The sequence below is a fragment of the Bufo gargarizans genome, chromosome 9 (assembly GCF_014858855.1).
Source record: "Bufo gargarizans isolate SCDJY-AF-19 chromosome 9, ASM1485885v1, whole genome shotgun sequence".
NCBI lineage: Eukaryota > Metazoa > Chordata > Amphibia > Anura > Bufonidae > Bufo > Bufo gargarizans.
The window spans coordinates 38870290-38896246 of record NC_058088.1 but is presented as its reverse complement, the minus strand read 5'-3'; the positions used below and the strand labels follow the sequence as shown (position 1 = coordinate 38896246).

At 45.0% G+C, this 25957-nt stretch overlaps 1 protein-coding gene across 2 annotated transcripts in view; it reads left to right on the top strand.

Annotated features, from left to right (window-relative positions):
* MBNL3 (muscleblind like splicing regulator 3) overlaps positions 1–25957 on the top strand; it is a 176922-nt gene that overhangs the window by 64483 nt on the left and 86482 nt on the right. For both annotated transcript variants that reach the window (XM_044268665.1, XM_044268664.1), the window contains exon 2: positions 383–1318. In XM_044268665.1, coding sequence (XP_044124600.1) covers positions 1145–1318 — 174 coding nt within the window. In that variant the 5' untranslated portion in view covers positions 383–1144. The remainder of the gene's footprint in view (positions 1–382; positions 1319–25957) is intronic.

The following is a 25957-nucleotide window of genomic DNA, read 5'->3' as shown; positions in this document are numbered from 1 at the left end:
TCTTCTTTTTTTTTTTTTTTTTCTTTTTTTTTTTTATTATTTTTGCAGACCGTATGTGGGACAATTCATTTCAATGGGTCTGCAAAAAAAAACGGAAGGTACTCCGTGTGCATTCAGTTTCCGTATATACGTTCCGCTAAAGGATAAAACTTTTCTTATTGACCGCATTACGGACAAGGATAGTACTGTTCTATTAGGGGCCAGCTGTTATTTTTTGCGGATCCTTTTTTTAATTTATTTTTATTTTTTTATTGCGGACCGCAAAATACATATGGTCGTGTGCAAGAGGCCTAGGACTCCCCTGGTGTTTTATATATGATATGCTTGTGATATGGTAAATGCTTTTTTTCTGATCATACGTTTCCTTTCTTCTTTTTTGCAGGTTGCTGAAACGTGCCTTTTTTGCTGAAGCTAACGCTGCTTGGATTTCTGTCTAGTGCTGCCTCTCTCCTTCTTTTTTTTTTTTTTTTTTTTTTTATTTGCCGTTGCTTGCAGGCCAAACTCATACGGCAATTAGTCTACAAATGTTAGCACTCAAAAATAAATAAATATATATATAAAGATATAACATTTTCATTATTCGTCACGCCTTTGCCCACCATTATTCAGCAGAAGAAAGAAGGAAAAAAAAAAAAGGAAATTTTGCCGAAGCGTTTTCACGACCGCAACTGCAAGCGTTAAGTTGAGAGCACAGAATTGTTTTCACGGTTTGCATAGGCTACTTATCTACCCCCCAACTTGCAAGTCCAGAAGTGGCATAAAGCCGACACGTTCAGACTTTGACATTTGCACTTTTTAAAGAGCTGGCCTCTGATTTTAGATTTTATTTTTATTTTCAATTTATCTGATAAAACTTCTATTTTATGGTTGGATTGTCATGTTTTATTCGTGTCTCTAAAAAAGATACAAATTGACTAAAAAAAAAAAGGAAGAAGAAAAAAAAAAATATTTTAAAAAGAAACCTTAAGTGCTGACAATTTATTATCTTTTTTTTTTAACCAAAGTGATAAACTAGTTCTTTTATTCATTTTAAACTTGAATTCCACAACCATCCCCCCCTCCCCCTTCCCCTTGTGATCAGAAGAAAAACGATTGTAGTACGACGGAGGGGTTTGCTTTCGGGCCTGGACACCCTGTCTTTAACATGGCCGTTAACGTCTCCTTGGTGCGTGACACAAAATGGCTGACGCTGGAAGTATGTCGGGAGTTCCAGAGAGGCACTTGTTCGAGGTCTGACGCAGAGTGCAAGTTTGCACATCCATCACGGAGTTGCCACGTGGAAAACGGGAGAGTGATTGCCTGCTTTGATTCATTAAAGGTAAGGGAAAGTTTTTTTTGATGCTTTTAGTTGAGTCATCCAATTTGATTGTACTGTAAGAGGCATCGAAGGTTACGAATCGCCTCCTGAATGTGTAAGAAGCCATGGCGTAAGGGTACGGAGCCTGTTGCTGCTTAAAGGGGTTGTCCACTTTCAGGTTACTGTTGACTGATGTGTTTGCAGGATGATTATATGACACTAATATAGTCTCTGTTGAAATTCTGCACCATTTTCTATATTTTATAAGGTATGTCCCCTTGTTTACAAAGTCTTTTCTGCTGTCCTGTCCATAAGATGGTGGCTGATGGAGGGTCATGTGACCAGGCAGATCACCTCCATGTGACGTCTCCTCCATTCAAATACACTTGACGTTGACTTGTTCTGCTGGGAGTTTAGTGCAGGTCCAGTGTATTTAAATGGAGGAGGCATCACATGGAGGTGATTTTCCTAGTCACATGACCCTCCATCAGTGGCCATCTTACGGACAGGTCCTCTGTGTGGCCAGCAACTAAAATCTTTGTAAACAAGGGGACATACCTGATAAAATATAGAAAATGGTGCAGAATTTCAACAGAGACTATATTAGTAAGGGCTCATGCACGTGACCGTATGTATTTTGCGGTCCGCAAAAAATACGGATGATGTCCGTGTGCATTCTATATTTTACGGAACAGCTGGCCCCTAATAGAACAGTCCTATCCTTGTCCGTAATGCGGACAATAATAGGACATGTTCTATTTTTTTATTTATTTTTTTGTGGAGCCGAAACTAGGACATACGGAAACAGAATGCACATGGAGTAACTTCCGTTTTTGTTTGCGTACCCATTGAAATGAATCGTTCCGAATACGGTCCGCAAAAAAACGGAACAGACACGGAAATAAAATACGTTCGTGTGCATGAGCCCTTAGTGTCTTATCATCTCAAACACACTGGTCAACAGTAAGCAGAAAGTGGACAACCCCTTTAACAAAGTACAGTATGATTACTTTTGATCCTTCGGACTTGGTAGGAATCCCATAGACCGGAATTTTACTGTGGCAATTGACTTGCTTAAACCACAAAATGGCTGCCACATTTAAAGGGACACATCAAGCTAAGCTGTGCAGGGTCTGAGGGGTGGAGCATGGCACAGGAAGGCTTTAAATCCTCGTCATGCTCCACCCCCCTCATGTCCTGAACTGGGTATCGGTTTTGCCCAGGAGGTTATTTTAAAGATGTGCTGTTTTTTTACAATATGCCTAAAATGTTCGCCAAGTTGTCTTATGCTTTCCTGATACTTAATAATCATTAATCCGGAACAAAGGAATTTTTTATTTATTTTTTGCTTCTCACTGTTTACCGCTGGCCCAGTGACATCACAACTAGTATCAACTGGCCTGGGCGCAGCTAAACTCTGTTCTTTTGAATGGAGCTTAGCCTCGCCCAGGCCAGTTGATACTAGTCGTGACATCACTAGGCCAGCGGTAAACGGTGAGAAGGCCGCAGCGCTGGTGGAGCGCCGTTGCCTTCTCAAACAGCTGATCGGCGGCGGTCCCGGGTGTCGAACCCCCACCGGTCAGATGCTGATCAGTTTAAAACAAACTGCAGAACCCCTTTAAGTATAAATCACCCCCTTTCCCAATTTTGCATATAAAATATACAAACAATAAATAAACAAACATATTGCATATCTCCACATCTGAGAAGTCCAAACTATTAAAATAAAATAAAAAGTCCTATGTGGTGAATGCCGTAACAGAAAAATAAATAAATATAAACTGCGCGATACACCATTTTATTTTTATTTTTTTGTCGCCTTGTCCCCCCCAAAAATAGGAACGGACTGTTCTATTATGGGCCGGACATTCCATAAAATGCAGAATGCACGCATTTTTATTTTTTTTTGTATCGAAACAACCCTAGTTCTGATGGCTCCTTCTCCATAGTCAATGACTTCCTGTATTGGTGACCACCTCTCCTATAGTGTAATGCATGCCTCAGCAGTGGTCATCATTCAAACGATGCCCTCTAATAACTCACATTGTCATCATAAACTATTAGAAAATTGGGCTTTTATCTAAGCTGAATTTTTTTTCATGCCAAAGAAAAAAGTTGGTGTAACTGTAGAAGATGATACGGGAAGCCTTCTAATCTAGGCGGCCATGTTGTAGGTTACAAGAGTCTGGCATCTGCACCACACCGCTTCTGTGCAGGTTCTGTCATGCTAGTAGCAGGAGCTGCTTGACTTGAACTCTCAAAAACTTGGAGAATTAACTGGTGCTTGATTTTTGTCACGTCTGGATGCAATTTGTTGTCCTACAAAATCTGATGGGTCAAGTAAGATAGTAAAGGTTTGCCGTCATGTTTTCCATAAAAAATTTCAAACAAAACTCATAATTTGCGATTTGCCCGGTTCTGCAGAGCTTTCCTTATTCTTGGCATTGTGGTTGCCTTCAGGAGTTCTACAATGGTCCTGGCACAGCTTGGAGAAGCCTTGGGGTACGGCTACATGATCAGGTTTCTGCATGCAGTTTTGGAAGCCAAAATCAGGAGTGGATCATGAAAGGAGAGAAAGTATAAGGACTTCTCTCCTTTTTTTTGTATTCACTCCTGGTTTTGGCTTCCAAAACTGCATCAAGAAACCTGACAATGTGGCCGTACCTTTAGGGTAGGATATTAAGTACTGAGCCCCTCATTCTCTGTATAGGTAGATTCAACCGTTTGTATCCTAAAGTTGCCATATGGAACAGGAAAGCTCCTGAGATGCATGCCATGTGTATCAATAGGACCCCTTCACCTGACAGAGGCCATAAGCATTGTCCTCCTGGCCTCCATCAGCACAAGATATCTCTATATACCAGTAGCTTACTCAACTTCCACTGGATGCCTCTGCATAGAAGAGGGAAAAACGTACATTTCGCCTTATACATTTTGTCCTCATGAGTCTATGGATGATGTCACTGCACGCCTAGACTGCGTATAAGACGTACATCCAGACACCCTTGGGACGAATACCTCTGACATACATTGTTAATGCATTAAATCCGGCATGCTCAACCTGCGGCCCTCCAGCTGTTGCAAAACTACAACTCCCAGCATGACTGAACAGCCTACAGCTATTAGCCTACAGCAGGGCATTGTGGGAGTTGTAGTTTTACAACAGCTGGAGGGCCGCAGGTTGAGCATGCCTGCAATAAATGACTATGGCTGTGAAGAAGTCCATGACGTACAATTTAATACCAGCTGCCGGAAGAGTTGCTTGGATCCATGGATAGGTATGGCTGCCCTAGTGGTGAAGCCACCATAACAGGCAATGCATAAGAGGTGATAGACAATACAGCTCACCATATCATGGGAGAAGCAGTGGCTTGTGTTGGGTTGTTGGAGGTAGTGACTTGTACATGCATCATGAAGATGGTGACAAGCTACCAGGTTGGATATTTAGAGAAGACCACAGATGATTGCAGTGTGGTGGAAACCCATACAAGGTAGATTCGTTAGGTCACTTGCCACCTCTTACCAATAGTCTACGACTGTGATGGTTAACCTCCGGCACTCCATCTGGGATAAAACTACAACTCCCAAGATGTATACTTGCTTGGCTGTTCTCAGAACTCCTTAGAAATGAATAGAGCATGCTGGGAGTTGTAGTTTCACCACAGCTGGAGTGCCGGAGGTTAGCCATCACAGGTTTATGCCATTGCCACCCAAGATGTGAAGGCTACCAAACTGTGGTGACTTCTTTTCGGTGAACCACATTTTGGCTGTCAGATGGTCAACCCAATATATAAGTCAAGAAGTACCGTTCTCTAGGTCTGTACGTGTAGCTCTAAATACAATGCCAGTCCTTGTGGTGATCTACTACAATCCATTATCCTGTCTCCAATGTTGAATCCGAATACGGCACGATTGCCACATTGGAACCATTTTTAGCTATATACGCTTCTCCTTTCTCTTTATGTGGTGTTGAATCCCTCTCCAGAATGACTGGTAATCCACAGCCCGGCTGAGTGCAATTTCTTAGATCCTCCTAATCTATGGCGATTTGGATGATTTACCGCACACAGTTGCAATAGTTAACGCAATGCCTACAAAAAATCTAATCGAGGAAGCATTTGCCCACCTGACACCTTTCCTAAGCCACTAATAATATGCAGTTCTTTTATACAAGTTTAATTCCCTTGTTGTATGAGCAAACATGGTGTCCTGCCAGCGAGCTGATTGCAAAACTGTGCTGGGAAGAGCAGCGGTTCCGTCCTTGAGGCTCGAGATATGCACAGGCTCAAATATTTCCAGTGACAGGACCAATGTGTTTACTTAAGGCCTCTGTCAAAAAGAGTGGACAAAAAAGCCTTGTATGCAGCACTTTTTTGTCTGGTAAAATGACAGGCTTGTAAATGGAAACTGAACAGACTCCATCATAGTCAGCGGAGCCTGTTCAGCTCTGTTCCTGTCAGGCTGGGCTCACATAATTTGTCATATATTAATGTACACACCAAAAAATAATGTGCCGTATATATGTTTGTGCCTGGACCCTCTAGCCGAGCAGAGAAGCCCTGGACTTGGTGAGTGACTGCTCCAGGCTTGAGACTCCTCTACTATATTTGGCCATTATTTAGAGAGACCTGCGGGATCAGGGAAATGAGAGAGAGAATCTGCTCTGTGAGGGTTGTAGTCCTGTCGTCCTGCGCAGCCACAGATTCGCCAGAGCCTCTCCCCGTGTCTCCCTGCCTCAAAACTGCCCACATCTCCACCGCTAGGTGTGACTACAATTATCGGGTCCAGGCATAGTGTCAACTCCACTGATCCCCCAGGTAAATCCGTAACTGATAGGATTTGGTTTCCAGGGGGTTATTAATACAAATCCCATTATCCGCGCTCCGCGTCTTGTCACAAAACTTACTGGTTCAAGTTGTAGGGGAAGGTGAGTAAAAATGGCTTTACATGGTGAAAACGTGACAGCTCTGTAATGCTCGTCATTGCTCCCTGGCTGTAGTCATCAGCTCCAGCGCCGCGATGTTTTCGGGTTCCTTGGGCAGCGCGCCATTCTCTCCTTGCTATGGCAATTCCTGGGAGCCGACCCCTCCTCCTTCCAGCTTCCCCTGCTGCAGGGGTGATGTATAGCTCCAGCACTCGCCCAAACCAACCAATAGCAAAGCTCCGTGCTGTAAGGCGCTTTGCTATTGGTTTTCGCAGGCACAGGCACCATCTCTGCGCTGCCTGTGCTGTTCACAGCGCTCCCTGTGCTGATGAAAAGCAAGGATAAGCGTAAGGCGTATTGGTATGCCTTGGACCTTTTCCAGGGAGTAAAATGGCCTGAAGAGGCGTCAATGACCTCTGGCTGTGACCGTCACAAAAAATGCAATCAAGTCAGGTAAGCCAACCAAGAGTTGGGATATACGTCATAGATAAGTGAAGAAGGAGATTCACCATAAGGATCATACAGTGTGCTCACAGTGACATCACTGGCAGTAATGGGCAGGCTTTAGCGCTGCCCTAGCCTGTAAAACGGATAGGGCAGCGCTAAAGACCGCCCATTAAGGCCCACTAGCGGAGACCCGGTACGTCACCGGATCTAATGAAAAAGCTGTTGGCCTGTGCAGTTCAGTGCAGGGCAAGGGAGAGCACCGGGGCATAGACTGCTCATCTCAGAGGGGCTGCCTGGGTCAAGAAGGGGATATGTCCGACTTTAGCCCTGAACCCAGACAACCCCTTTAACAAACAAGTTTGCACATCCCCCCCCCCCCCTCTCCCGGTGTGGTAATTGTGGCAGCACAGATCACTCCTTGGATCAAGCGTGGGAAATACTTTTGAAACAGAGACTTTGAAAAATATAACTTTTAATTCATGAAGCTTAAAAATGTCCTCATGGTGTCCTCCAGGCTACGCGTTTCGCGCTATACAGCACTTTATCACCATATTAACTGCTGTTCAACCATCAACCAACTTCTATCTAATGTGTGTGGCCAGCTTTAGTGTCTGTTAGACATCATTAGTATGATGAGCTGCTCCAAAGTGGAAGAGAAGGCTGGATTCTTCTTTGACGTGCAGGTATTTACAGTGGTGATTGGCGTACTCCTGGCGATCACATCCTGTTCTTACCGTTGTAGAAGATGGATGCTCTTGTTCTCTTGCACTTGCAGCACCCTCCCCTGCCTGAGACGATACTGTGACAAATCCAGATGTAAGTGCCTCCATTAAAAAGTCAATAGCTTTGGTGGTCGATTTTGCTGGCTTTGTTTTTAGATTTGCTATTATTGCAAAGTACAAAGCCAGTTCTTGAAGCCGCTGGGAGTCGTATCCTCTAAATCATGACTCCTTTTTGTATCGTTATTTAGTATACCATATATATATATATTATAATAATAACGTCTCACCAAAAAATGGTGAGTAATGGATTTTTTTATATTTTGTTAGTGTTCACCAGGAAAATGTGTTTATATATTTTAACAAGTATTTTGGGATGTGGCAATACCTGTTTAACTTTTTCCACAGTAACTTATAGCTTCCCCCCCTTCCCCTTAGGGGACTTGAACATTGCTTGTACCATACACTGCGATACAATAGTATTGCGGTCTATGGCATCCTGAGACACTTCTGAGCCGTACCTCACACACAGCTTTAGGCTGGGTTCACACCTGAGCGTTTTACAGCGCGTTCCTACGCGCTGTAAAACGCTCAACAAGGAGAAACCAATGATTCCCTATGGGAATGGTTCACACTTGGGCGTTTTACAGCGCGTACGATCGCGCTGTAAAACGCCCGACGCTCCAAAAAGTACATGAGCGACTTTTGGGGCGTTTGTGGCCATAGGACACTGTAGTGAATCACAGAAACGCGCGTCAAACGCGCGTTTACTATTACAAAAACGCGCATAAAAATGCGCGTCAAAAACGCGCGTAAAACGCGCGTTTGCGCAACGCTCAAGTGTGAACCCAGCCTTACAGGCAGTTAACCATGATAGGCCTCAGGCTGTCATGGAAACTGATCAGAGCCCTGTGAATTCTCTGTGGGCTCCAATCTGAAGGCAGAGGGAGCCCCCTCCTTCTGCCTAACCTCAACGATGCAGCGATTGACCACGGCATATGAGGGGTTCAATGACCGGGTTTTGTGTTATTGTCCACCCTGGTCATTGCAGTCGGATGCCTATTGTATTATACAGCTAACACCTTGCATGCATGGAGCAAGCTTGACACAGCAGCCCGCTCCATATAAACCCTTAAGCATAATGACGTACATGTACGTGATTATGCGTTAAGGGGTTAAAAGGGTCTGCCAATTTGCAGTGTAATTGGTTATTTCCTCCCCAGCAGCCAGGGGCTGCAAGTTGGCAAACGCTTCCTCTGGCTATTCCTGGGTAGTGTCTATTCTGTGCAACGACTAGACCGCAGGAGCAATATGTGAGAGTTATGGTGGGCCGATGAGGGTAGTAGTTTACTCACTGTTCTGTAGAGCTCCCTGGGCCGGTGTGCAGTGAATGGAAGGACAGCACCAGTTCCTTTGGGGCACACTGTTATCCAGGGACTCCTGCCAGATGGTGGTTGGGGTTCCCTTGGTGGAATGGTTTAAAGGGAACCCGTCACCCCTCACTGTGGGCAGCATAAAATAGTGACAGAAATGCTGATTTCAGCGGTGTGTCCCTCATGAGATAAAAGTAAGTGGTTGCTGAGAACCAGCATCATAATGATTGCAGCCCAGGCCTTGAAAAGAGTCAAATCTACCTGAGAAGAGTCCTGGTTATCCATAATCTCCTGCTCTCCTCGCCCATCTGCTGATGGTTGGCAGTTCTCTCCTAGAGAGAAAGGGAGATAACTCGGTAGAAGACGGTCAGTCATCAGCAGGTGAGCAGGAGAGCAGGAAGTCATGAATAACCAGGACTCTTCTCAGGTGGCCGGGACTCTTTTCCAGGCCCAGTCTACAATGATTGTGATGTTGGTGCTCGGCAACCACTTGCTTTTAACTTATAAATGACAGACCGCTGAAATCAACTCGCCTGTCTCTACTTTATTGTGCCGTTAGTATGGGCACCATAAAGGTGATGACAGGTTCCCTTTAAGGTGCCGTAGAGGCAGGGTCCCTGGTATTCATGACCCCAGCACCGCTAGGTGCAAAGGAAGGTGGTAGAAAGAATGAGGAGTCAATGGTTGTAAACAACGGAACTTTTACTTGATCAATTGTCTCCGAGTAGTCAGAACAGGTCATCTATATAGCAAAAGTAATAATCCAAGTATTGGCTCAGCTGTAATCCTTGTATCCGGCTTGGCAGAGACACAGAGAGAGCGAGCGACCGAGACACAGAGAGAGCGAGCGACCGAGACACAGAGAGAGCGAGCGACCGAGACACAGAGAGAGCGAGCGACCGAGACACAGAGAGAGCGAGCGACCGAGACACAGAGAGAGCGAGCGACCGAGCGACCGAGACACAGAGAGAGCGAGCGACCGAGACACAGAGAGAGCGAGCGACCGAGACACAGAGAGAGCGAGCGACCGAGACACAGAGAGAGCGAGCGACCGAGACACAGAGAGAGCGAGCGACCGAGACACAGAGAGAGCGAGCGACCGAGACACAGAGAGAGCGAGCGACCGAGACACAGAGAGAGCGAGCGACCGAGACACAGAGAGAGCGAGCGACCGAGACACAGAGAGAGCGAGCGACCGAGACACAGAGAGAGCGAGCGACCGAGACACAGAGAGAGCGAGCGACCGAGACACAGAGAGAGCGAGCGACCGAGACACAGAGAGAGCGAGCGACCGAGACACAGAGAGAGCGAGCGACCGAGACACAGAGAGAGCGAGCGACCGAGACACAGAGAGAGCGAGCGACCGAGACACAGAGAGAGCGAGCGACCGAGACACAGAGAGAGCGAGCGACCGAGACACAGAGAGAGCGAGCGACCGAGACACAGAGAGAGCGAGCGACCGAGACACAGAGAGAGCGAGCGACCCCGACAACCCCCCATTCTTGCACAGTCCATTTACATGGTTCTCCACCAGTCATGGCATTCTGCTAGAGTCCCCAACCTGGGTAACAGCAGGGGAAATATATGGGGAGTGCAGCTTCCCACAGACATATCGGCTGATCGTAGATCTGATATTGGACCTACAGTAATCAGCTGCTTTCCTTTCGCTGTGGGCCTTTCCTATAGATTTGTATAGCAGACGCTTCACTTCCCTATAGGTTATAATGAAGAGTACCAGACTCTCCTGGCTTCTCCGGCTGAGTTTCAATATGGGTTTCAGGGTCATACTGAAATTCACATAAAAACGACATCTTTTCATCCTCCCATTGTGTTCAATGGAAATCTGTGTGATAGTGAGCAGATTTGAGATCCAAACCAGGGACACTCAGTTCTCGGGATAAGTGTGGGTGTCCAATGGCTATGACATAAATGCAAAACATACAAACGAAAAAAAAAATCCCTGTACATTCTTCAGTTTGTCATTGATCCAAGTATAGCGCCGTATATTGAGCTCATTTAACGGTACCATTACTTTTTTCCCACTGGGAATATTACAGTGCTCTTGTTTCATTACTGTGACGGAGACAGACATTTTCTTGGCAGCAAAAATAAAACCTTTTAACCACACTCATGGTGGCAGTGCGAAGTTGACAGGACGGCGTGTATGTTTGAGACCTGCATTAAACCTCTCTAACAGGTAGGTACAAGCAGTACACCTGGGAAGCTGTGGTTACTGCCGCGGAGGATCAGCTCTGACATAAACAATGAGAATGGTGTCTGGTTGCTACTTTATGTCCCCTGAGCTAGAAGCTCTACCACCAGGGCAAATCTGCTAGGACTGCTCCCCTTGGTAGCAGATGCTAAGTAAGGAGAAAGAAGAATCCTTGCCTGACCTAGCATCGCACGAGCGGGCGCACTGCAGTGTCAACGGGGGGGACTAGCTGTAATCTGTCTCCCTGCTTGGGTGGAAGTTGTTTGGGACAAACGTCACTGAAATGAACGGTGTAGTCACGTCATCGTTTTCTGGCTTTTATATGGGCAAATCAACATATGTTCGATTTGATAGAAAAGTACATTAAAAAAAATACTTGTAGTAGTAGAGAACCTTCTGGATCACAGTCATAGGTTATAATTCAGTATGAGTTACTAACAATCACAGCAACCAACTGCCTTTTCTAACAATATGCCTTTCCCTAATGCACAAGTGAAGTCACACGGTGATATCACAGCACAGGGACAATAAACACAGTGATGTCCTGTACAGGAATAATGCACACAGTGATGTCACAGCACAGGGATAATAAACACGGTGATGTCGCAGCACAGGGACAATAAACACGGTGATGTCGCAGCACAGGGACAATAAACACGGTGATGTCGCAGCACAGGGACAATAAACACGGTGATGTCACAGCACAGGGACAATGAACACAGTGATGTCCTGTACAGGAATAATGCACAAAGTGATGTCGCAGCACAGGGACAATAAACACAGTGATGTCGCAGCACAGGGACAATAAACACAGTGATGTCACAGCACAGGGACAATAAACACGGTGATGTCACAGCACAGGGACAATGAACACAGTGATGTCCTGTACAGGAATAATGCACACGGTGATGTCACAGCACAGGGCTAATAAGCACGGTGATGTCACAGCACAGGGCTAATAAACACGGTGATGTCGCAGCACAGGGACAAAAAACACGGTGATGTCACAGCACAGGGACAATGAACACAGTGATGTCCTGTACAGGAATAATGCACAAAGTGATGTCGCAGCACAGGGACGATAAACACGGTGATGTCGCAGCACAGGGACGATAAACACGGTGATGTCGCAGCACAGGGACGATAAACACGGTGATGTCGCAGCACAGGGACGATAAACACGGTGATGTCACAGCACAGGGACGATAAACACGGTGATGTCACAGCACAGGGACGATAAACACGGTGATGTCACAGCACAGGGACGATAAACACGGTGATGTCACAGCACAGGGACGATAAACACGGTGATGTCACAGCACAGGGACGATAAACACGGTGATGTCACAGCACAGGGACGATAAACACGGTGATGTCACAGCACAGGGACGATAAACACGGTGATGTCACAGCACAGGGACGATAAACACGGTGATGTCACAGCACAGGGATCGTGCACACAGTAATGTCACAGCACAGGGATCGTGCACACAGTAATGTCACAGCACAGGGCTAATAAACATGGTGATGTCACAGCACAGGGACAATAAACACGGTGATGTCAGCACAGGGACAATAAACAGTGATGTAACAGCACAGGGGTAATATACACGGTGATGTCACAGCACAGGCATAATAAACACTGTGATGTCCTGTACAGGAATAATGCAAACAGTGATGTCACAGTACAGGCATAATAAACACTGTGATGTCACAGCACAGGGATAATGTATTTAGTGATGTTACAGTACAGGAATAATGCACACAGTGATGTTACAGTACAGGAATAATGCACACAGTGATGTTACAGTACAGGGATAGTGCACACAGTGATGTCACAGTACAGGGATAATGTACACAGCGATGTCACCATGCAGGGATAATTTGTGGGACAACAAAAGAAGAGCGGGCTGCACTGGAGAGCGTCCAATAAAAACTGTTTATTAAAAAAAAAAAAATGTGAGCTATGAGTTTCGATGACTTCCTTCACCAGGCTCACTAAACGCTGAAACGTGTAGCTCAATTTGTTTAAAAATGTTAAAAAAAAAATGTATAAATGGTTTTTATTGGAAGCCCTCTGGTGCAGCAACCTGTTCCACGTGTTCTTTCCGGCATCCCTCAAGGTCTGACCGCCTCCTCAGCGCAGCAGCATGGCATGCCTCCCATCTGGGAGTAATCTTGCTTCATTCTAGAGTTTTGCCTAGTCGGCAATTTCACCCACACTTCGTCTCTTGCTTTAAGGGTATCACACCAGTGAGCACTCCCTCTCTATTCGTCTCGTTTACATGCAGGGATAATGTACACTGTGATGTCACCGTACAGGAATAATAAATATGATGAGGTCACCGAACAGGAATAATAAGCAGTGATGTCACAGTACAGGAATTATAAACAGAATGATGGCACAGTACAAGGATAATGTACACAATGATGTAACCGTATAGGGATAACAAACATAGTGATGTCACAAAAATGGCATAATAAACATGGTGATGTCATCGAACAGGAATTATAAACAGTGATGTCAGAGTACGGTGCTAAATATACACACTGATGTCACAGCACAGGGATAATCAGCATAGTGATGTCACAGTACAGAGATAATGTACACCGTAATGTCACTGTTAGGGATGAGCTAATCGACTTGGATGAAACCTAATACTTGCATAATACTTTGAATACTGTAAGGTACCACTTGGAAACTAACTCGAATTCGTGAAACAGTACATAAGTATTATGTGAATCGACTTTGGATGTTTTATCTGAAATCGGTTCACTCATCCATAGTCACCGTTTATGGATTAAAAAAAATATGAAAACATGGTGATGTCACCGGACAGGGATAAAGCACTTGTGTTTTGATGTCACAACACAGTTACGAATAATGCATGACGTTGTGGACGGTTTGCACACACAGCTGGAGTAACCATGAAGCTCCAGATTAATCCTTAAAATAAAGTCGCATTGCATTTTTCATACCACCTCACATACATTTCAGCCCCTTGTGAGTGGGAATATCCCGCTGGGCCTCTTAGCAACTGTTGAACCTGCTGCCCTGGTAGTTATGCCCATAATGATATTTCCCCCCTCGCTTTAGCACCCTAATCCTTGTGATGGCCAAATATCTGTTAGTCAAAAGATTATTCCACTCTAACGGGCAAATGCCCCATAAAATGTTGCTAAGCTGTTTCTGAGTTAACAGATTCTGGGCGAGACTTTTGCAGACGTTGCTCAATCCAAATATTTATACCTGCGGAGGGTGATATTATATATTTCCATCAGTCTATAGGGACAGTGCTATAGTTAGTCTTTGCTTCATAGGATGCCTGCATGACATATGATTCATCACTTCGCACAAACCCACAGCAGCCACTTCTCTATGGGTACTTCTTGGTGGTCAGCTGGCACCATTTTTAGGGTAATTCTGCAGGGCAGGCACCCTGGTACTCTGTCTAGATATTATTAATGGCCTAACTATTTGACCTGCACTTTGCCATGTGGTCAGGATTGAGGAAAAGCTGCATGGTGGCATATATCTGAAAAATGTACAGAGGCACGTTCTTCTATGCTTCCATGATTGAGCCCCCCTGAATAGAAGGCAACCATTAATGTGGGTACCAAATAATAGAATGTTATAGGCAAAGTTGCCAGCCCATCTCAATGCACATCTCCGATGTTTAGTATTGTGAATTGTCGTCTAGCTAGAACGTAGCTATAGCAGGTCATTTATTAAGTTAAAGGGGTTGTCTCATCATGGACAATGGGAGCATATCGCTAGGATATGCCCCCATTGTCTTATAGGTGCGGGTCCCACCGCTGGGACCTGCACCTATGTTGAGAACAGAGCCCCGCAAGCTTGCGGCTGGAGGACTCTGGTCTGGCCACCACCAAGCCGGCTCACCATAGAAGTGAATGGGAGCGTACCGCGCATGCGCGGCCCCCGTTCCCATTAATTTTTATGGGGCCGACGGAAATAGTTGAGCCAGCGCTCTGCTATTTTCGCCGGCCCCATAGAAAGGGGCTGGAGGGCGGCTGCGCATGCACAGTTTGGCCTCCTTCACTTGCGGGGCTCCATTCTCAATATAAGACAATGGGGGCATATACTAGCGATATGCCCCCATTGTCCATGATGACCTCCTTAAATAACCTTTGCGCTGCAATCTGCGCCAGAAATATACCTAATATAGGCGTATTTCCTGATGGTAGATGACTCCCGTAGTCTGTTTCGGCCCTAGGCTGGTCTATCCAGCCGTTGGTGAGGCTTCTCTATTTGAATGATGCCATGCTTCTGGAGTGAGTCACACAGCAGCTGAGAGAAAGTTTTCCCTGGTGACCATTTTAAGTGATGCTTCTTCTGATCCTCACTGAGAGTAAGCAATGAGACTGCAAAATATCACTTAGAAAGGAATAGACTCTGTTAAATATTTAATTATTCCTCTACTTTTATCCCTTTTAATCTTACGTCACAATTGTAATTGCAGCAATGAAGCTTCCACTGCGGCTATAATGGAGAATATTTTGCCCATTTATTGGATCTATGAGCCTAATATGAGAGGATGTTGCATAGGAATGAATAGCAGCGTCCATCAGGTTCAACCTGTTATGTAATTCACTGATGGTGGAGGAACACTATACTAAAAATGTACCTTTATTGATTAGTAACACTAGGGAGAAAGGATACACATAAACCCTGAGTACCTACACACCAGCACCAGAATATAATCCCTATATCTGAGATAGCCAGAGGACTGTAAACACATAGGTCTTGGATAATCAGATCAGGGGCAAATATTCCAACGTGGGCAATTGGAGAGATATCCGCAGTTCAGAAGGCAAAAAGCGCGACATCCGGATGTTTAATCCGAACATTCATAACCGGGTGTCACTGCCAAACCGCTGAATATCACCCCAAGAGCAGGGTGTACACCGCACACTAGTTGGGGGGCAACCAAAGTTCCAGGTTGCCTAATGTGAGCGAGTAACCTAGCAATGCCTATTAGGAACTAATAATCTACATCTAAAGCGTCATACTCGACGCGTTTCATTGGTAGCAAATCATCAGGAGTACATAGAATGCGCTGGTAGGTTAGGTAGCTAGTAGGTGCAGCTGCCACACTGAAGGCGTGTGACAGCCCTCCGGCGCTGGAATGGCCGCGAAGTGGCCACTTGACACGCCATTTTTTAACAGCTACGCTACGCCCCCAAAGGGGAGTGGCTAACGATGATACGTGAGCTAGCAGCGCTAAGCTATGCCCACAAAGGGGAGGGGCCAACTATGACGCGCAAGCCAACAGGGGTCAACTGCTGAAAACATTAGCAAAGTGCAAACAGAAGCTGACAAAAAGTATCCCAACGGGACAAATATTTAGAAGGAACACGGTACAACATAGCTATGTGGAAATGACCAGCCAGACCCCTTCAACCAGGAGATTCACTCTATTCAAAGAGAGGGCTGCATAATGGCTATTCAATAAAGCAGGTGAATGAAATGTGATCACTCAATCCCTGTGGTCTGGTCGGACAGTGCCCAGCCTGAACGTCTACTAGGCCTCCTTCTGGAGAACTCTCTGGTCGAGATTACCTCCTCTGGTGGATGGTCTAACCACTTCTACTCTCTGGAAGGTGACCGCACGGACATCACCTGCACGTAATGCATCGACATGACGTGCAATTGGGGTGTCCGCCTCCTTTCTAATGTCATTAAGGTGTTCCCCAATCCTGTGGCGGAATTCACAGATGGTTTTACCCACATATTGCAACCTGCATTTGCAAGTGGCCAGATACACCAATCCAGACGACCTACAGTTCACAAAAGATCTGATACGGTAGGACTTGGATGTAACTGTGCTGACAAATACTTTCCCTGTTTTAATGGAGTTGCATGCAATACAACCGCCACAATGAAATGTGCCTGCTATTGAGCCCTCCAGCCAGCTGCCTGAACGTGGGGTTTGAAAAAACTATAGACAAGTCGGTCCTTCAAATTGCGGACTCTACGAAACGTAACAGCTGGGGCATCTCCGACGAGGTGTCCCACATCCTTGTCCATCTGGAGAATGCCCCAATGTTTACATAGATCACTGGGCGATTGGCAGCATCAAAGGTAATAATTAACCGAGTCTGTCCTTCGGCATCCTCTCCCGTCCTAGGATTAAGAAGGGATTCCCGCGTACAAGATACGGCATGCTGGTACGCCGAGGACACCACCCTCTGGGGATAACCACGTCGGAAAAATCTCAACTCCAAATCAGTAGCTTTCTCCCTAAAATCCGAAAAGGAGGAGCAATTCCGACGGACACACAGAAATTGCCCCCTGGTAATGCCTCTCTTAAGGGGGAAGAGGATGACAGCTCTCCCAATGTAAAAAGCTGTTGGTAGCAGTCTTTTTGCGGAAGAGACTAGTGTGCATTTTGCCGTCAGTGGCTTTGGTGATGGTCAGATCTAGAAATGTGATCTGCACCGGATCGATCTCCGAAGTAAAAAACAGGCCGCAATTGTTACCACTAAGGGCCTTTACAAACTTACTGAAATCGTCCTTGGTGCCATTCCAAAATATGATCACATCATCTATATATCTGAGCCACAATGTGATGAAAGAGGACCACACCGCAAACACCACCGTTCTCTCCCACCAGCCCAGGTATAGATTGACGTAAGACGGAGCACATGGACTCTCCATGGCAACGCCTCTGAGCTGGTGGTAAAAAAGGCAATCAAATAGGAAAAAATTAGGCTGCAAAATGAATTCACGGAGATGAAGAACAAGACGGTTGTGGTCATCAAATGCATTGCCCCGTTCATTTAAAAAGAAATAGACAGCCTCAAGCCCTTCACTATGGGGGTGCAGTCACCTTCCAGAGGGTAGAAGTGGTTAGACCATCCACCAGAGGAGGTAATCTCGACCAGAGGGTTCTCCAGACGGAGGCCTAGTGGACGTTCAGGCTGGGCACTGTCCGACCACAGGGATTGAGTGATCACATTTCATTCACCTGCTTTATTGAATAGCCATTATGCAGCCCTCTCTATGTATAGAGTGAATCTCCTGGTTGAAGGGGGTCTGGCTGGTCATTTCCACATAGCTATGTTGTACCGGGTTCCTTCTAAATATTTGTCCTGTTGGGATACTTTTTGTCAGCTTCTCTTTGCACTTTGCTAATGTTTTCAGCAGTTGACCCCGGTTTAAAATTTTCTTGGGGTTGCTCCTGCTGTATAAGTATACACTCGATTTGTCATTTTGATTAATTGTGCAGTGCCCTGCACTTTTTATATCATTTATGAGTGTTACTTTCTTCTTTTCATTCTGATTTTGTCACATTGTTGCGCTTAGCACCTGCAGGTTTTAAATAGCTGTTTTGCAGCTTTCCTGACAGGTTCAGTGTCTAGCGCATATACAATGTTACTGTTTACATTGATTAGAGTCTCTGTCATCAGGGCCCCTTTGATTATAGCCACAGATCATCAGTGTTTTTTTATTTATCCCCCACTCACTGGTCCTTTTCTTGCAGGTACCTGTATTAATGCCATCCCTTTCTATTTATATGGGGCAGGTGACTCTTCTAGGCACAGGGGCAGCGCTGCCGGGCGGGCTCTCTGCCGTTATGCCGCCTCCTGAGCAGCACTGCTGCTGGCTCACGCGTCATCGTTGGCCCCTCTCCTTTGGGGATGGAGCTTAGCACTGCTAGCTCACATATCATCTTTAGCCACTCCCCTTTGGATCCGGAGCATATCCTTTAAAAACCGATGCATCGAGTGGCCGCTTCACGGCCAATCCAGCGCCAGAGGGGTGTCACACACCAGTGTGGCAGCTGCACCTACTAGCTACCTAACCTACCAGCGCATTCTATGTACTCCTGATGATTTGCTACCAATGAAACGCGTCGAGTATGACGCTTTAGATGTAGGTTATTAGTTCCTAATAGGCAGCTCAGGGTGTTTTTACTAGTCTTGCACTGTGCTGCACTGCACCGGGCATTTATGGTGTATGTATGCCGCACATGCATTGCTAGGTTACTCTCTCACATTAGGCAACCTGGGACTTTGGTTGCCCCCCAACTAGTGTGCGGTGTACACCCTGCTCTTGGGGTGATATTCAGCGGTCTGGCAGTGACACCCGGTTATGAATGTTCGGATTGAACATCCGAATGTCACGCTTTTTGCCTTCTGGACTGCAGAGATATGCCCTTCAGTTTCCAACTAATTGCCCACGTTGGGATGTTTGCACCTGATCTGATTATCCAAGACCTATGTGTTTACAGTCCTCTGGCTATCTCAGATATAGGGATTCTATCCTGATGCTTGTGTGTAGGTACTGAGGCTTTATGTGTATCCTTTCCCCCTAGTGTGTTACACACTGTGTTAATAAACAATCAATAAAGGTTAATTTTTAGTATAGCGTTCCTCCACCGTCAGTGAATTACTTTATGTAGGTACGCAAACACAAAATATTTTTTTTCAGCCCGTGACTTTTTTTTAAACTAATTACGTACAAAGAAAATTACCTTTTTAAAGGGGTATTCCAGTTTTGCAACTCTCAGCATCAATTGACAGGAAACAACACGTTAGTGATTTCTATTTTTAATGCCCCGTTTTCCTGCCCTCCTTCATGGTCACTTGACATGTTCCACTGTGTTCGTTCCCTGTCCTGATGCCACACATCTGATGCCAAGTGCTTTTTCTTTAACCCACTATCTTCAGCTGGTACTGGTATTGCCACCCACCTCCCCACTCTGTCACCTTGCTACTCTGTGGTCTCTTGCTGCTGCTGCCACCTCCACACTATGTCACCTTGCCACTCTGTGGTCTCCTAATGCTGCTGCCACTTCCACACTATGTCACTTTTTCCACTGTGGTCTCCTGATGCTGATGCCACCTCCACACTGTCATTGTGCCACCCTGTGGCCTCCTCCTAATGCTGCTGCCACATCCACACTATGTCATTGTCCCACTCTGTGGCCTCTTCATGCTGCTTCCACCTAACCACTATGTCATAGGGCCACTCTGTGGTCTTCTCATGCTGCTTCCACCTCACCACTCTGTCATAGGGCCACTCTGTGGACTTCTCATGCTGTTCCCACCCTCCCCACTTCATGACTGGGCCACTATTTTGCCTTTCGGCCTGGCTGACATCATCATTTATTTGACCCTTCTGATCTGGCAGAAGGAAGGAAAAATGAAACGCACAACAGATCCTGTCTAAGTAACAGCTGTAAGGCCTGCATGACATGGTCCCTATTTTATTTTTGCTTATGATTTGGTAGCCAAAAGCAGGAGTGGGTACAAAACACAGAAGACATGCAAATATTCCATTCAGGTGTGATCTCTGTTCATCCATTTTTTGGGCTTTAGCAATACTGATGGATTACTGACCAAATGCTGATCGAGTGCAGGCGGATGCTCCACAGTCAGGATCAGTTTTTTGGGGGTTCAGAGAAAGGGCAAAATAATCAGTGACGTCAACACAAACTTACTGCTGACACCCTCTCCACTCTGTCGGGGGGCTGTACTTGTATAAGTGTTTAATAGAACAGGTTCTATAGACATCTGTGTGGAATCAGCTGACGACGGTGTAAAAGGAGTGTGCTTCTTCTTGGCACTAACATCGACCTGTAAGGCTGAGTTCATACTTGAGTTTTTTGGTCCATTTTGGCCCCGTAACTGCCCAAATAAGTGAAGTGAGCAGTGATTCTAAGAGCGACGCCTGTCATCTACATGTCATACGGACTCACAGTATTATTTCACTACCACAGCAGACTCCCTATGCAAGGCACAGTGTTGTACATCACTATAAAGGCTTTCTGCAGCCAGGAAATAGCTGTTTTTAACGCGATTCACCATGAATAAATTCGGATCGAGCCAAATTTTTTATAAAAATTCGGCGAACCGGCCAAATCGAATTTTTGGGGAATTTGCTGATCTATAGCAGCAAGTATGGAAAAAGTGTTGATGGGGTGGGGGTTCTTTACTATCAGTATGGAAAAATCTCTAGCTCATGTAATTCAGTGCGTATAGTGTGCTGGGAAATGGTTCCAGTGTATACTCCTTATATATTATACATCTGGCTCGCTTGCATTGCTGGACATGCATGAATAGTACAGGTGTCGAATAAGCGCAGGCCATGTCTCACACGAAACCCGTACGAAAGAGCAAGTTTGATTTATGGACTTATATAGGCACTTCATGTGTGCCGCCATATGGTGCTCCACAATAGTGTATGTGATATAGGAATGTTATAAAAAATAAGATAAATATGGTATAATCTTTTGGGAATTTCCCATTAATAAAAATAGCAAGCATTTTTTGTGAGTAGACCTGGTTTACTGGAGATATTATGATGTGGATTATATCAATATAGAATATATCTCGGAGGATCACCGTGTTCAGATGGACGTGAGATTTTGGACGGATTCCTAGTGCGCAGTTCTTGTTTTTCCTTGACATTTATTAGGCGGAAATATCCTTTGCCTTTATCCCTCACAGACAGCAGTGTATATATTAAACTCTGTATGACCTTATTAGCACTAATAGTCCTAATAATAACTTGCAGTGTAAGCAGGCCATCTGCTCTGATATCATGGACAAACCTTGGAAAATGCAGATGTTTTCCTCAGATTACTTGAAGACAAGGTAATGTAGTGGGAGTTGGTGCAATCTCCATCCGTTTCTCAAACACCGGGGATGTATTATGCAATGAGTTATAACATGATAATGCAAGGCGCTGGCTCGCAGGGAAAGCGTGGTGGTGGAGTATTGGAGAGGATAGGAGTGATAATGGTGGCAATGAGGGTGTTCGTAGTCCTCATGATGACCAATCCCTCTCCCTGATCCGTGCATGGAGGGCGCGTCCTTTCTTCCCTCTGTGCACACCCTGGACTTTTGGAAGCTCCTGCCTGCTGGTGTGCCCTTGATGTTGGATGTATGAGTAGCAAGGTGCAAGGCAGATGGTGGAATCAATGACCAGGCCCGTTTGGTTGTCTGTTTACTGAGCAGATGATGGACATTGTAGTACATAGGGCTTTTTTAGTGGTTCTCAACCATCTGCAAATGTGTGTTCTCTCAGGGGTATTCTCTCAATCCAATTGCTCTTCTGTCATCTTTTCAGTCTCAGGGATGAAGATTCCCTGGACTAGGCCTAAGCCTGGTAAACAGTTAACGAATACATGTTCTTCCTCTAGGCCTGCTCCACAAAAAATCTTAATCAGGGGATGGGACCAGCTCATCACCCTGGCAACTTCACTAAAGAGCTGCCAGTTACCTACTTGCTACCTATACACAACCATCTGGGATACACAGCAAAAAAGAGTGCTTTAATCATTTAAGTACTTTAGCCATCACAATATTAACTCTTTAGCAGTGATTGTCCAGGTTACTGCATTTTTTTTTTTTATCTCGCGTACTCTACATAAATCTATACGTAAAAATAAACGGTTCTTACATACAAATCGGATTCCAAAAAAGTTGGGACACTATATAAATCGTGAGGTGCCAACTTGGAGGTGCCAACTTCTAATATTTTATTCAGAATAGAACATAAATCATGGAACAAAAGTTTAAACTGAGAAAATGTACCGTTTTAAGGGAAAAATATGTTGAATCAGAATTTCATGGTGTTCAACAAATCCCCAAAAAGTTGGGACAAGGCCATTTTCACCACTGTGTGGCATCTCCCCTTCTTCTTACAACACTCAACAGACGTCTGGGGACCGAGGAGACCAGTTTCTCAAGTTTAGAAATAGGAATGCTCTCCCATTCTTGTCTAATGCAGGCCTCTAACTGTTCAATCGTCTTGGACCTTCTTTGTTGCACCTTCCTCTTTATGATGCGCCAAATGTTCTCTATAGGTGAAAGATCTGGACTGCAGACTGGCCATTTCAGTACCCGGATCCTTCTCCTACGCAGCCATGATGTTGCGATTGATGCAGAATGTGGTCTGGCATTATCTTGTTGAAAAATGCAGGGTCTTCCCTGAAAGAGATGACGTCTGGATGGGAGCATATGTTGTTCTAGAACCTGAATATATTTTTCTGCATTGATGGTGCCTTTCCAGACATGCAAGCTGCCCATGCCAAACGCACTCATGCAACCCCATACCATCAGAGATGCAGGCTTCTGAACTGAGCGTTGATAACAACTTGGGTTGTCCTTGCCCTCTTTGGTCCGGTTGACATGGCGTCCCAGATTTCCAAAAAGAACTTCGAATCGTGACTCGTCTGACCACAGAACAGTCTTCCATTTTGCCACACTCCATTTTAAATGATCCCTGGCCCAGTGAAAACGCCCCCTTGTGGATCTTGCTTAGAAATGGCTTCTTCTTTACACTGTAGAGTTTCAGCTGGCAACGGCGGATGGCACGGTGGATTGTGTTCACTGACAATGGTTTCTGGAAGTATTCCTGAGCCCATTCTGTGATTTCCTTTACAGTAGCATTCCTGCTTGTGGTGCAGTGTCGTTTAAGGGCCCGGAGATCACGGGTATCCAGTATGGTTTTACGGCCTTGACCCTTACGCACAGAGATTGTTCCAGATTCTCTGAATCTTCGGATGATGTTATGCATAGTTGATGATGATAGATGCTAAGTCTTTGCAATTTTTGGCTGGGTAACACCTTTCTGATATTGCTCCACTATCTTTCTGCGCAACATTGTGGGAATTGGTGATCCTCTACCCATCTTGGCTTCTGAGAGACACTGCCACTCTGAGAAGCTCTTTTTATACCCAATTATGTTGCCAATTGACCTAATTAGTGTTAATTGGTCTTTCAGCTCTTCGTTATGCTCAAATTTACTTTTTCCAGCCTCTTATTGCTACTTGTCCCAACTTTTTGGGGATTTGTTGACACCATGAAAATTTGAATCAACGTATTTTTTCTTTAAAATGATACATTTACTCGGATTAAACGTTTGATCTGTCATCTACGTTCTATTACAAATAAAATATTGCCATTTGCCATCTCCACATCATTGCATTCAGTTTTTATTCACAATTTGTTTAGTGTCCCAACTTTTTTGGAATCCGGTTTGTAAAAAATCGGAGGCGTAAGTATGGTATGGGGACCCTATTACAGATCTGCTCAACATGGAATGTAAAGGCTTATACAGATCGACACGGCAGGCAATTATCGGGAATTAACTATTCGCTCCTGATAATTATTCTTTTGTTACAGGAGATGAAAACTGTATTTATATCAACTCCTCTGTATGGGAATAAACAATCACTTGAGTGATCGCTCGTCCTCATGAACATTCATTGTTTCTGGGCAGTAGATTGCTGTTTAGACATCGCGATCTGCTATCCAGAAACAATGATTTAGGTGACTGCACCTACGATGCCTTCACCTAATGAATGAGCATTTGTTGGTTCATCGGTTGATCAGCGGCACCTCAAGACAGGCCAGTTATCAGGAACTAGTGTTCTTAGGACTGTTCCTTCCCAACCATTGACCCATGATAAGGGGCCCAGGAGTTGTCTGCTTTTCTCATATTGATGACTTATCCTCGATACCCTCCTACTTATGAGGGTACAGCCATGCGTGCAGGTTTTTTAATGTCATTTTTAGAACCCAATTTAGGAATGGATCTTTAAAAAAAAAAAGTATAAAGGACAGATAGGACTCCTTCTTCTTTATTTGTGTTTTCTCCTAGCTTCAAAAACTGTATCAAAACTACTGCTCATGTAGCCATAAAAATCAAAACCTACGGCAAAGAAAATTTGAAGAAAAGTGACTGAGAAGTATGTGAAAGAGAAGAGTGACCTTGATAGGTTTGAGGAGGAACACCTCAAGGTGGCGTTCTTACAGTCATGATTACATCTCGGGCCTTGTTCACATTTCCATCTCAGTGTCGCGTCCATGAAAAAAAGCATAGGTCTTTCATCCATGAAGCTGTCCGTGAAGGATCTGTGGGTTGGTCCGTGTGTCCGTTTTTACCATCAGTTTGTCATCCGTAATTCACTGACGTTGCACAGCTGAAAATTAATTTCCAAAGAATCTCCTATTAGTCTTCAGTGAAAAACGGACGCAACACGGCGGTGGGTCAGTGATTTTTACAGACCCATAGACGTCAATGGGCGTGTTTGATCTGCAGTAGTGCCATGTCCCCTGTGATTTATTTATATTTTTTACTGACCCACAGTCAGTACAAAAATACTGAAATGTGAACAGACACCTTTAAATCAATGGGTATGTGTGCTACATCAGTAAAAAATGGAAATGTGAACGATGGGTATGTGTGCTACGTCAGTAAAAAACGGAAATGTGAACGAGGCCTCAGCAGTGCTGGGCCTTATTTTTGTCATCATGGACATGGTTTGTAGGACATGTGCCACTGGATGGCTCTTACACAGATGGAGCAGTACCTAACAGCTCTTTCTGCGGCGTGTCGAAAATCAAGTTAGTTTGCTTCTAGAACTAGTCTTTCCGCAAATATCGCTTCAACACATAATTCACAGAGGATTGGTTTGAGCCTGGTCAGGTTGTTAAATATTTTGGTTAAATCAGCTCCAACAATATTTAAAAAGCAGGCTGCTTAGCCACTGCCTGGCCCTGTCAATCAAAGCAACCAAGGAGGGGCTGGCCATAGAAAGGAGTGGAGCTTGGGTGCTACAAGAGCACTCGTGGCGCCCTCATTGCACCAAGCCCTAATTGGCATATTAAGAAAGAGTATCATAGCTCAGACCTGAAACCTCAGAACAACAAAAGAAAAACTGCGTTTTAATCAAGTGAACCACAGCTATGTGTCTGTGCTAACAGTTTGATAAGGAGGTCACTGTCGATTCCCTTTAAGGCCAACCTAATTTCCCGATTTATCACATACGTGTAAAATCGGCCACAGGACACTCCAGTTATTGGGCCTTGGTGAATATCAGTGTTAACATGCTTTCAGCCTTCACAACTGAGGAGTGAAACTAGACCTATGTCATCAGTTAACAGATTTTTACAATAGAGTTGAATAATCATTTTTTAAAGAGGTTTTCTCGCCTCAAACCTTGGTGG